Source organism: Chinchilla lanigera, unplaced genomic scaffold, assembly GCF_000276665.1.
Source record: "Chinchilla lanigera isolate Chin_1 unplaced genomic scaffold, ChiLan1.0 scaffold00026, whole genome shotgun sequence".
Classification (NCBI taxonomy): Eukaryota; Metazoa; Chordata; class Mammalia; order Rodentia; family Chinchillidae; genus Chinchilla; species Chinchilla lanigera.
This window is the reverse complement of record NW_004955427.1, coordinates 6,615,440-6,628,358: the sequence shown is the minus strand read 5'-3', so window position 1 is coordinate 6,628,358 and position 12,919 is coordinate 6,615,440. Positions and strand designations below refer to the sequence as shown.

Genomic DNA, 12,919 nt, shown 5'->3' with positions numbered 1-12,919 from the left:
AACGATACAATAAGGTTTTGTGTCATCCTTTAGGAGATGTTTTTGGTTCAGCCTCTGATCCAGTGCCATTACCAGCTGCCCGGCCCCTGACTCGGGACAGTCCAAAGCCTGGCTCTTCGCTCAACAGGACGCCCTCTGGCTATGACCTTCTCATCCCTCCATTAGGTTAAAACCTTTTAAAAACATTTAAATACCTCCTCCCCACCTCCTGTCTCCATGTCTGCATTATCAGAACCCAGAGGTCAGTCCCTGGCTTTGAGTCTGCCTGGCCTTAGGGTGGGGTCTCCGGCGGACGGTGACTCCCAAGTTCACGTGCCGTTAGACGATTAAAATGCTCACATAGGAAGTGGTTTCTGCGAGTCCTCAAATTATAGGTGGTTTTACGGTATTTTTTATACTTCTGTGTATGACTGATTTTTCTACAATAAAATTCTTTTATAATCAGAACAAAACAGTACGTCGAGATAGATTGGTTAGCTTCTCATTACATAATTCTTTTAAAACTAAAAAAATGACCGTGTAAAAGCTGTCCGTCAGTCAGGGTTGTAGAGAGCTCTCGCTCACATAGTACAGAGCACAGGAGCACGGCCCCCCGCTGCCCTCGTGTTCTCGTAGTTTTGAAACGATGATTTGAAGAAAACGTGTAATAACTAAAGATGAACTTACCTTTATTTCAGCATAAAGTGACCAAGCCTCGCTCATGCTAATTAAATTGTGGAAAATGATACACGTATTTGTAGAAAACTGCAAATAAATTTTGATTTATTCTAATTATTAAAAATACAGTACATCCAAAGAAACTCACTTTGTTTCACATTATAAAGACACAGTATGTATACATGTGAAGGGACAGTCAGGTATGTATCTGTAAAAAATAAGAATTTAAACTTTCAGCCGGATGTCATGGTGCATGGCTGTGATCCCAGCTCTGGGAGGCTGAGGCAGCAGGAGTGTTACAAGTTCAAGGCCAACCTGGGCTGCATAGTGAGTTCAGGGGCAGTCTGAACTGTACAGTGAGACCCTGTCTCAAACAAACAAAAGAAGTCAAAGAATAATAACAATAAATTTTAAAACTTACTACAGTAAAATACACATTGGCATTCAGTTCCTTCACAATACTCCTCCTTTTCCAACACCCTCACCCCATCATTCCTGCTGCTTTCTGAAGCACTTCTGGAAGTCACCTTTTGTGAGTGTAGTTGCGCTGTCGCTGCTGCCTTGGTGTCCTAACCCGATTCGAAACGCTGACCTTTCGTGGTGGTTTTGGTTTCGCGGAGGAGCCAGAAGTCACACGGTGCCAGATGCAGGGAGTAATGTGGCTGAGGACGCACCGGCGTCTTCATAAGCTTGCCTTCCCTTTGGGTTCAGTCACACTTTGTGAAGATACTCACAAAACAACTTCCGGAACCTCTTCAGACAGTGGCAAGAAGCAGGGGCACAGCGCTCAGCAACAGCTCAGCAGCACAGCGCCTGCCTGGCAAGCGCAAGGTCCTGAGTTCGATTCTCAGTACCAAAAACAAAAAAAGAAAGTGGCCAGAACCAGGAAGTAAGTGTGTTTGAAGCGAAGGGCTGGATCTTCAGGAGAGCACTGGCAATGTAATGTGTCTTTTATTATAATAATATTTTTATTGAAACACGCATCATATTTTTTAATCAGCCCTTACATCTTGAAGTTGGCTGATTCCAGTGTCACTGTTAATGTCAGTAGTTTTAAGTAGAAACTTCCTTAATTTTACCAGGCACTCCTATGCCTTCACCTTCTAAAGGATAAGTGCATTTCTGTACGGTTAAGCGAGACTTGGACCTGAACTTTTTTGATGTAAATTTCGCTGTGTGTGGTACCCACCTTTTTGGATAATTCAGATGCATGTTGTAATTTATTGCTTTACTCTGTCCTTCCTCTAGCTTTCTTGTCCATCTAACACTTTGTTCGTAATAGTCACTCAGCTTAGACGACCTTCACGAATAATACACGCTTTGAGCCCCTAATATTCCAGGTTCCCCCTTCGTTAGCTATTCACAGAACGCCGCTCTTCTACATTTCTGTTTCTTCCAATGACTGTGTCTCTTAGGGGACCAAACACTTTCTTTCACCTGTGTCATACCTGTGTGTGGACACTTTCTTCAGCTTCTCTTCAAGGGAATCTGAATTTCTTAAACCAGAGCCTTATGCTTGTGATCTTTGTGTCAGTCAGTTACCTAGTGTAAGGCCTGATATCTAGATTTTGAACACGGTAAAATGACAGCTAGAGGTGGAATGGTAACAAAGCTCTCCTAGATCTTCAAATATTTAAATTGGAAAAATATTTCTGAGGATTAAAGGAAATATTCTGCATGTTTTTGCAAAGGAAGTTCAATGAATGGTGAACCCATTTTTTTAATTTGTCTTTATGCTTAAGTAATTCAATTTAAATACATACAAATTTTTATTACCAGAAGTAGGTGTTATGTGTACCTTGTCTCACTCACTGAATATTTAAGGTTTTGAGAAACTATATTCAGTATTCTTTGCTTTTTTTTAAAGAATCAAAGCTAAAGGAAACTATGCCCAAAATAGGAAGGTGTTACAAGGGGACATAAAAGCACAGTAAATCCCGGTACCGGAGAAAAACAAAAACAAAAACAAAAAAATAGAAAATAAAGCACCGTAAAATGCTCCATACTTATTAAAACTGAGAGATAATCCAATATACGTAATTAGCTTTTCAGACCACAAAAGAGAGATCTATATTTAACAGTTCTTCTTTAGAAGTAACAGTTAAATTTAAAAAATACATTCCTATGCTGCAGGAGCATTTTTGTATATTTTGACAATAAATGTAATATTTGGAACATTCGTTGAAATGAATTAAAATTCAGTGCAAAAACTTTGTGGGCTAATAATCTAAGCTGTTCTTTGACGTGAAATTGTATGTGTGTGGCGTTATTTTCTAGTTACAGGCTGCGAATCCTTTCCGTCGCGCAGAGAGCTCTGGGTTGGTGGTGGGACTGATGATAATTTTTAGTTCAGTACTGCAGTGCACTGATAATACCGAGGTTACAAACAAGCGGCGGTATGACCTGTTCCTTAACTTGCAGCGCTGCTTTTCATACAGACATGGGGGATGGTCACAACTTAAAGGGTGTGTTTGAACATGTGTTTTTCTCCAAACATGCCCGCAAAATAATTAGATCTCATTATCAAAGTCAGTGAACTTCTGGAGAACCCTGGCAGTGAAATTCTTTATAAGTAGCAAGAGAAAGTCACTCACGGCTCTGGCTGGATACTGAGTGTTTCCACTGATGCTGTTTTGCTGCTGACATTGACCTTTCTTTCCATGCAGGTGAAGATGCTTTTGACGCCCTCCCCCCGTCCCTCCCTCCTCCCCCACCTCCTGCAAGGCATAGTCTCATAGAACATTCGAAGCCCCCTGGCTCCAGTAGCCGACCATCCTCAGGACAGGACCTTTTCCTTCTTCCTTCAGGTAGGGGAAAAAGCCAAAGAGATCTGCTCACCTACAGCAAAAGTATTTCTGAAATCATACTGTCATATGCTGGTTTGTGATTCCCGAGCCTCCGCCACCCTAGGAGAAAAGCTTGCATTTGGGTGGGTTCGTTTGTCAATTGATTGATTTAGGGTCCAAAAATATTAAGAAGGTTGCAAAAGCAATAGGGAATCACAGGATTTAGAAACAGGGTAATAGAGATTAACCAGTTCTAATAATACCTTAATTTACCAAAGGCATCCTCAAAAACTAGAGTGGCTAAATGATTGAGCTAAAGGTACAAGAGATAGAATTTAGACCTTTCCTGCCCTTACCAACTCTCATTCTTTTTGTAATAGTTTTACAATTTTACAAGATACACTTTACTGTCATAATTTTACACAAAACAAAGATACTGGTGAAATACATTTTTATAACAAGAATAGAAAGTTTCTCTGAAATATTTCCATTTTATTCCTATTTTTTAATGATTTCTGTATCTCCTCGAATTATTGGTCTTCAAGTATTAAGTAATACATTTTTATGTAAATAACACTTAAGTTTATTGAGTTGTGCAAATAAAATTGAAGACACTTAGTAAGCTGCTTGCGTTAGTCACAGTAAGCAGGACAAAGTTAGAGCATGTATACAGTCAGTTGCGTGGGATCTGCTGAGAGTGAATGTCCTGTCTGTCCTGCTAGTGACGCTGTGACCTGTGCTCTGAAATGCCTTGCCTCCGACATGTGGTTTGGTAAAATGTAAAGTTTAAAAAAATGTGCTTTGTATTTCTGTATAGCATCAGTCATGACAAGTCTTTTAAAACGCTGTTTCTCTTTTGGCTATGTGTGTACCTCAGTGCAAATTCGGGAGTAGTAACCATTGCTGCTTTCCGGAAGTGGCTGTTAGTCTCTCTTAGCATTCACTTTTCACAGTGTTTTTTTTTCCATTGGTGTGCTCATTTAGAAAGTTTGAAGATATTTCAGGAGATGCAAGTTAGGACCGTACAACTGTATATACAGCTTCTGTTTCTCAAAGTGGTTTATTTTTGTGAGTAATCTCCAGTTTCATCAGTACATGTTGAGGCTGCCACTGTCTGACGTACTCCATTTGATGCCGCCTGCCCACACAGAGCTTATGCGTTCACTGCATGCCACCCAGGAGCGAGGCTCCTGACTGCATCCGGTCCAAGCAGAAAGTGCAGCCGGGCCTTACTCTGTGGCTGCACATAAGCTGATACATTTTGCTGAGTTTTCACTTATACTAACTGAAACTTTTGCTTTTACATGTGGACTTCGATTTTTTTAAATGAATAAAGTAATTCTGAGTTACTGAAGCTTTTCTGATGCTAAGTTTTCAGTAGTTTCTGGCTAGATTCCTACGATGTCCTTAGCACTTTTTTTTTTTTCTTTTTTTGGTACTGGGAATCGAACTCATGACCTCAGACTTTCCAGGCAAACGCTTAGGCTGCTGAGCAATATCCCCGGCCCCTTAGCACCTTTTATAGATGTGACATTGTCCCAGTAGATGAAACCTCAGTGAAGTTTCTTTTAACATGAAGTCAGTCTTTCAGTGAGCTAGCAGAGAACATTTTATGCAGATACCCACTTTTGCCTGCTTTTTAAAAAAGAATTACAAAATGTTTTAAATCTTTATCATAATTATATTGCTCATTGACTTACATAAAATCTTCATAAATCACCTCTCAAGATTAATTGCTAAAAAAAGAGTACTTCAAAATGAAATCTCCCCGTGCTGTTGTAGATAAATGGGAGTTATGGAAGTCACTTCATTTCATCTGTACCTTTGCTTCTTTCACTTTTGCTTGGTTGCCAAGGAGCTCAACAAGTCAGGCTGACTTGAGGCCATGAGGCTGGCCGTGTGAGCGGGTCACTGGCTCGCAGCCCCACTTTCTACGTGGGAGTATTGTCATTCCATTCCCAAGAACGTTGATGGTTCCTTGCTATTCACACTTCGAAGAAAAATAGGGAAACCTTTTTCCTTTCCAATCTCTCATGCCATTCACAAGACAAATTTCTAGTCCAGCACCAGATGCTGTGTGACCTTCATTTTAGCAATTACTTTGTCTTTAATTTAAAGTCATACACTAATAGTTACTTTATACAATACTGTCATGGAACATAAAGATTTCCTTTAGCTCAGAAATAAGCATTTGAGTATAACTTTGCAAAAAATTAATATACTATCCAAAGAAGTATAGCTTTCTGACAGCTGTTCTTTAACTTAAAGATTAAACTGCATGAGAGAATGCCTTGTTGCTGCTAGGGTCAGCTCAGTAGGTTTAGAATCTCGAAAGGTAAACAGTGTGATGCTGAACTAGAACCCCGAGCGTTCCGCTGCTACTTCGCACTGCCGTGTGGTCTGTGAAATCTTACTGTAGTGTAAGTGTTTCCTTCATATTACTGGGATTTGGCTTCCTCGAGGAAATAGTTATTCCCAAAGACAAAGGATAGCTGTCTTTTAAAAAGTGGTTGGATTTTCTCATGACAGTGTTAAATTCCTAGTCACACCCGCCCTGACCTTTGTGGTTGCAGCTTTCAGGCGGCAGGGGTGTTTCTGCGGAGCAGCCCCCTGACTCCCGCAGGGCCGTGGACGCGGTCCGTCTCTCGTCGGCTTTGCGTGTCAGGCTTTCCCACGAGAGTTCCTGTGTGGGGCGGAGCAGTGCCCGGGTCGGTGCACGAGCCCTTGCCGCTGGACGTGATGATCGTATCTTAAAACCTGGAGTTCTCAACCCAAGCTTCATGCTTTTCTGTCATTTGTATATTTTGTTCTGTAATACAAAACAGCATTCCTTTGTGCGGTGGGTTGAAGTAGGAACCCAGCTGCCATTTCGTGCCAGGTCTTGCGCTTGAGGAACAAAGCCAGGGCCGGCGTCTTGGCGAGCTTCTCCTCTCCCTGGGTGTCTCTGAGGTGGACAGAGGTTGGTCGGCACGTGTGGCGGCCCTCGCGCCGCCTCTGTCGTGGTCCTCCTCTGAACTGAGACCCTCCGTGGCAGTCCTTATCCGGTCTTACGGTCACACTTCATCTCCCATCAGCTGGCAAAAGGGACTTTACTGAAGGCAAATGAAGGTTTTTCCAGGGGAACCGAGAAATGCAGTGATGTACGTAAAATACAAAGAGAAGCCAGGTCGTTAGGGACAGTTACTGAGAAGATTCAGAGGGTGTTGTTGACGACAGCCTTTCCGATGCATGGTGGGCGTGGCCAGAGGGAGCCCCTGCCGCTGGGCGTGGCACCCACAGAACCGAAATCAGCGGAGTCAGGCTGCAGCGCTGTGCCCGCCTGCGGCCGCTGGGTGCGAAGGGTAAAGGGCGGGCGCAGCGGGGATTCGCAGCTGCAGTCTCCACACACCCCGCGTCTGCTACTGGGAAGGATCTTGTTTGATACGCAAGTTCAGGGCCTTAAATGACACTCAGGGCATAACACCCAGCAGTGTGTGTTTTCACAAGCCCGCTGGCCGTTCGGATGGTGCTTCTATTTTAGATATGCTGGGCTAGGATGTTCCCGAAGGTGTACAACTGGAACGGCAAAGGAAGTTCATACGCACACTGGGAGAACTACAGTGCATTCAAGTAACTCAGGATGTTGAGCCCAAAGATAGTAGAACTGCAGAAAATTCTAATATGTATCTGTGAAAGACAGGTTACATTTCTTTCATATCATCTCAGAAGGTAGAAATAACTCGAGAGGCAGGAGGATTGCCACAAATTCAGAGCTGACCTGGGCTATCTGAACTGCATAGCTGCGCTGTCTTTAAAAAAAAATCGTCGTACCTTGGGTAGTAAGGTCTGAAGCACTAACGGATTGCGGTCCAGGGCTACGTCATTGCTATTGGCGATTTCATGAACATGAGTTAAAGGGTAAAAACAGCGAAACAAAACTTTGTTTCCTAAGTGGCTTTTCAACCCCCTTGCGGCAGTTATATCCTGCACTGGTGTACTCTTTGAAAATCTTCCAAATCATAAATAGCCACAAAATAATGGGCCATTGTTTTAACTGTTCAGTTTTGTCTCTTCTTTTGCACATGAGTAAAAGCTTAGAAGTGCTTCAGGCCACAGTGTTTTTAATCTATATATTTTAATCCTAAACTCGATGTTAAACGTTAATTCTAGAGGAATTTAATTTAGAAAAGCTTTATTGCTTCTCAGATTTCCCTTATTGGAAGACAGTTAGTCCTAATACTCCACGTAGCAGTTGCGTTGTATGTTTTTCCTTCGGAACACAAATTTTTCCCACTTTAAAACTGCTAGTGGTTTAGAACGGAGTCTTAGTCATTGTTGCCATTTATAGTAATAGTTTCAGTGTACCTAGTGCCTTTCTAAGGGAAGGAGCTCAGTGGAGAAGCATAGTATGGTTGTAGTTTGTCTACTTACAGCACTGAAGTATATCCAGAATTTACTTTTTAGCCTTATTGGAGAATTAGAAGTAGACATCTATGTCTAATTCTCCATTAAGGTAAAAACTTAATGGAGACTATTTAAAGCTTTGGAATATTTCAAAATTTATGCAGTAACTACATAGTTGAGTCTTCTGAGAAATCAAAGGTCAGCATTTGTTGCATAGAATTTGACTTATCTGATTCCCTCCTAAAATATTTCAGCAAAATTCACGTGGCTGGTCCATCAAATCTTCCCATGTTGAAAGCTCAGGCCACAACCCAGTGGCACATGCCTGTAATCTCAGCACTCTAGGAGACAGAGACAGGACGATCACAAGTTCAAGTTCAGCCTGGACAGCTTATGCACTCAGCATGACCCCAACCCTAGCTCAAAGCTTGAGTTACTTTAATGCTGAAATTAGTGAGAGCAAGTTAAGTCACCTTGTCCTCAAAGTCCCCAGCAAAGCTGGTGATGACTCCTGCAGTCCAAAGTGAGTAAAATAATAATAACTAATGGTTTTCATCTTGCCTTACATTAGCTGCATAAAAATTAGTATATATTGGGCAATTTTAAACATTTCATTTTCTCCCTAAATTCTCAGACTCGGTGTCAGACTCAAAAGTTAAACAATAAAATAACAGCTATTTTTAATATTTGTAATTGGTTTTGTTAGCAGTTCAACTTTCACTGCTTTGAGAAAAATGGGAATGTGTGCATTTATTTTCAGTAGTTTTAAGAAAACGTTTATTAAGTGGAAGCCGTTTGCCGAGTGGGGTGACGGGTGCTGTGTTTGAGTAGGACGTAGGATTTACACGGCGGGAAGCACGTCCCCCGCTGGAAGCTGTGGCACCTCCGGAAGCCTGCCAGGAGCTGAAGCCGCGGAGAGAGGAATGCGGAGGAGGTGGCGGCCAGAGGACGTACTGGCGAATCCCTGATCTCAGAGATCACACTCACCTCCTCAGGAAGGACTCGGCTCCAGGGGTTTAATCCCACATTCTACTCATTTTAAACCACTTGCGTTTATAGTCCTGACGATTTAGTGCAGCTACACTGAAAACGTCTTTTTCTCTCTCTAGTGCCAGTCAGTAAACATGACTAATAGTAAAATAAGTTTAGTTTATCTGTAATTCATATTTTTCACAATTGCAGACGCCCTATTCCTGATTGCCAAGGTGATAAAAATAATATTTTAATGTACAATAAAACCTTAATGTTAGTGAGGGCACAGTTTTTAGCAAATGACTTTACTCTTCATTGAACTAGCAAACAATCATAATTCTTAGCATAGGCTATCCAGCGTATTAACATTGCTATAAGCACTTTATAGGTGCAGAAGATTTTTAGATGTATAAATTCACTTGATACCCACAAATCCCAAGTTTCAGGTTGGTCTTGCAGATTTTTGTCTGTCTACTGCTTAGAGAGATTAAACGATTTAATACCCTAAAAGGAAAGATTCCAACCCACTATTTTACTTTTTTTTTCAGAGAGCTTCCATTCATAGCAGAGGGTAGATTGGGATAGAAACTATCTTTATCCCAGCAGTTTTATGACTAAATAAGAAATCTAACAAGTATGAATTTTAAAAATGTTACAAGTACAAGCTTACCCAGAAGTAAATGGGCAGAGTACAGTGGAGCAAGTGAATTAGTTTGAAAATACGCATGCAGAGTAGAAAGCGGCTTGTGTGAGTCGTAAGATTGGTTTTCTAATTTCTTTTTGAAAGCTCTAATCTTATAAATGAATCCTAGAATTCTTTTCTTCAGCCAATCAACAGAGATAATCTCTTTAATTTCAAAATTATCTTTCATTTTAAGATCCCTTTTTTGACCCAGCAAGTGGCCAAGTTCCTTTGCCTCCTGCCAGAAGATTACCAGGAGAAAGTGTCAAACCCAGCAGAACATCCCAGGATTACGACCAGCTTCCTTCTTCATCAGGTGAGCGGGCTGTGATAGTACTGCTGACACCTCCTGTCTGGAGAGTGCTCTTTGCTGTTCAGTGTACCTGTTCTTTTTTTTTTCCTGTATAATTTAAAGACTACTGCATGCCTAAGTCAGTATTTATTTTATCACCTTTGCATTTTGCTTGTGAAGTTTCTATGAAAGAAATGCCCACAAAAGTACTTCAGGGAAAAGAGAAAAGCAGGCTTAGTATTATCTTTGATCAGTCAGTACAGCCATATCCATTCACTCAAGATGTATGTATCTGCCTTATTTTGCCTTAACACACTGGGGAAATGGGAAAATCTCTTGACACTGAAGTGTTGTGTTCCCTTACTTTCGCAGTAAGACAGAAACATCTTGAGAGTGATACCAGCACACAGCTAGCGTTAAACAAGCTATTAATTCACGTGGCTTGCCTGGGGCTGCTGCGCAGTGCTCCTATGTCAGCCGTCGAGTAGAATATCCCACTGCAGTAAGCGCAGGTCAGACTCGGGCATTCATAATGAAATGCTGCTGTTCTGCTTCCAGAAGAGTAATAGTGAACAACTTTGTAACTTGTGAATCAGGACACATGATGAGCTTCTTTGAGAGGTGCCAACAGGAGCACTCTTCCTTGATGCTGTGCGTGGGAAATGCAGAATTCCTGCTATAATTCTACCAATTTTACATTTCAGGAAAGCACAGAAAGCATTGTTAATCTTTTCTAATTTTGTTCCGTGTTCTTTTATCACTTTACTTGGAGTACCACAGAGGTTTCGGATATGTCTTTGGGCAACTTATAGTTCTAGTCAATGGTATAACAAGACAAAACTTGAAACCAAGGAAAGAAAATATCTGACAGCCTCCGTACCACATAAGGAAACAACTTCTTTAAGAAACAGTATTAAAATATAACTTTGAGAAAAGTAACATGACCGATTTAAAACATGTTTAGAACCACCAACTCTCGATTAAAAGAAACATATTCAAGTTGTGGGAGGACTTGCAGCCAAAACGCTGTTTTCACAGCTTCTTCATTGTTCGCCCCGTGTATAATATGTGCGTGTTGCAGAGCCCACAGGAGCGTCAGTCACGTGTTGATTTCAGGTTGTGTGAAGGTCAGGTAGCTCTTCGCTAGAAATTTCAGAAAGAGCTGTAACAAACCCTGCTGAAACATCCCCAACTAGCTATTTACCAAAAAAGCCTAAATTACTCTTTACCTAAGTGATAAAACAGTACTGATTATTACTCTGACAGTTTAGAAAAGCTGTAACATCAGCTGAAGTGTTCAACCTACTCCCTAAATTGTTCACGAACAGTTATCTTAGTTACTTTCTCATTGTGGGGACAAAGTAGAAGAGGTTTGCTTTGGCTCAAAGTTTATAGAGGTTTCAGCCCCTGGTCGGCTCGCTCCAAGGCACAGCGGCATGGCGGAGGAGAAACAGCCCGTGGCAGGAGAGCAGGCAGCAGCAAGACTTCCTCCTGCTTTCCCCTTTCATTCCACCTAGGCTGCAAGCCTATTGGTTGGTGCCACCCATACCCAAGGTGGGTCTTCTCTCTTCAGTAAGTCCATCACCCACTCATGGGACTAGCTGTCCAGTGTCACACCCCCGTGACCCTGTATCCTCCCAAACCCCCACCTCTAAGCCAGGAGGCCTTTGGTGGACATCCAGATATAAGCCATAATAGTAAAACCACGGAAAATATGATACTGTGTCTCCAACTTATGTTTGTTCAGGTCCAACTCTGAGGGCTTCCTCGCTGTCCACTAGCTTGTTTCACACCAGTGGAGAGGCTGGTCTGGCCTTCTGGGTTCTTTCTACTCAGAGCTTGGTGCCTTCGGGATTCTCATAACCCTTATTGTGCAGTAACTAAGCTGCTTTTATTAAAGCCTTTAAAAAATTGCCTGATAACCCTACTCGACTGCTGGTGGGAGTGTAAATTGGTGAAACCACTGTGGAAATCAATTTGGAGAGTCCTCACAAAACTAGGATTAGAAGTCCCATTTAACCCAGCTCTTCCCCTTCTGGGTATTTTCCCAGAAGAATTAAAGACATCATACCACAGCAATATATGTGCACCCATGTTTATAGCAGCACAATTTGTTCTAGCTAAATCTTGGAAACAACCCAGATGCCCATCCACTGAGGAATCGATAAAAAAGATTTTTTTTAACATATATAGAATGGAGCACTACCAGCCATAAAGATGGAAAAACTGGAGACTTTTATAGGTAAATGGATGCAACTAGAGACCATACTTATGAGTGAAGTAAATCGGACCTGCATGTATAAACATCGTATTGTCTCCTTGGTGTAGGAACCTGAAAGACTAGGTAAAACTCAAAACGTACATAGATGATAGGAAGGAAAGAAATTGCTCAAAGGAAGGACGACTAGGATGAGGGAAAGAAGGAACGCAAAACATAAATATATATGAACAGCTGCGATGACTGTATTGCTGTTGTCTGATGGTGTGTTGAAATGAACAGTTAATGCTCACAATTTTTTATGTTCTGATCAACTTTGCACGCTTGTGTCTGGTGGTCTGAGCAACTGATTTGAAGAACTACAATGTGAACTCCTACCATCTTGTCTAGTGAAACTCTGTCATCTCTCTAATGTTTTACTGAAGAATTATTTTCTTATTCCCTATAATGGTTTGAGCAATCTTTTATTCTTACATCTGATAATCTGAGCAATGTAGCTGAGGATAGTGATATGCAATGTAACAACCATTGTTGATTTGTATTAATTTGTCTTGAGACCCTGGATCACTTTGAATGTTTTTGCTTTGATTTGTTTATGTTCGTGATATTGGTATGCTGCTACTGTTCTATTTTTTTTTTTTTGTTTTTTTCTCCTGTACTACTCTCTTTAAAATAAAAAAAATTTAAAAATTACCTGATAAGTTTTCTGATAAGATTGCTGCAACACCTTTTAAAGTCATTTTCTTTTGACTTTCATAGCTAACTTTATGACAAGCTGTCTGAGAAAAAGTATTTTATTTTAAAGAATTCAGAAATATAGTTTCATTGACTTTTTAAAAAATCTTCATCATCCTATCCCAAAAGAACGTGCCTATATACTTGCATGTCGACATACACAGTAAGCCCTCAAATATTTTGTTCCTCCCAAA

The 12,919-nt window shown here is 41.1% G+C and overlaps 1 protein-coding gene across 1 annotated transcript in view; it reads left to right on the top strand.

The window, feature by feature from the left end:
• Cblb (Cbl proto-oncogene B, E3 ubiquitin protein ligase) overlaps window positions 1-12,919 on the top strand; it is a gene marked incomplete at its 5' end in the record, with an annotated part of 211,246 nt that overhangs the window by 184,538 nt on the left and 13,789 nt on the right. Inside the window, 3 exon segments of the mRNA XM_013515156.1 lie at window positions 34-165; window positions 3,324-3,464; window positions 9,677-9,796. Coding sequence (XP_013370610.1) covers window positions 34-165; window positions 3,324-3,464; window positions 9,677-9,796 — 393 coding nt within the window.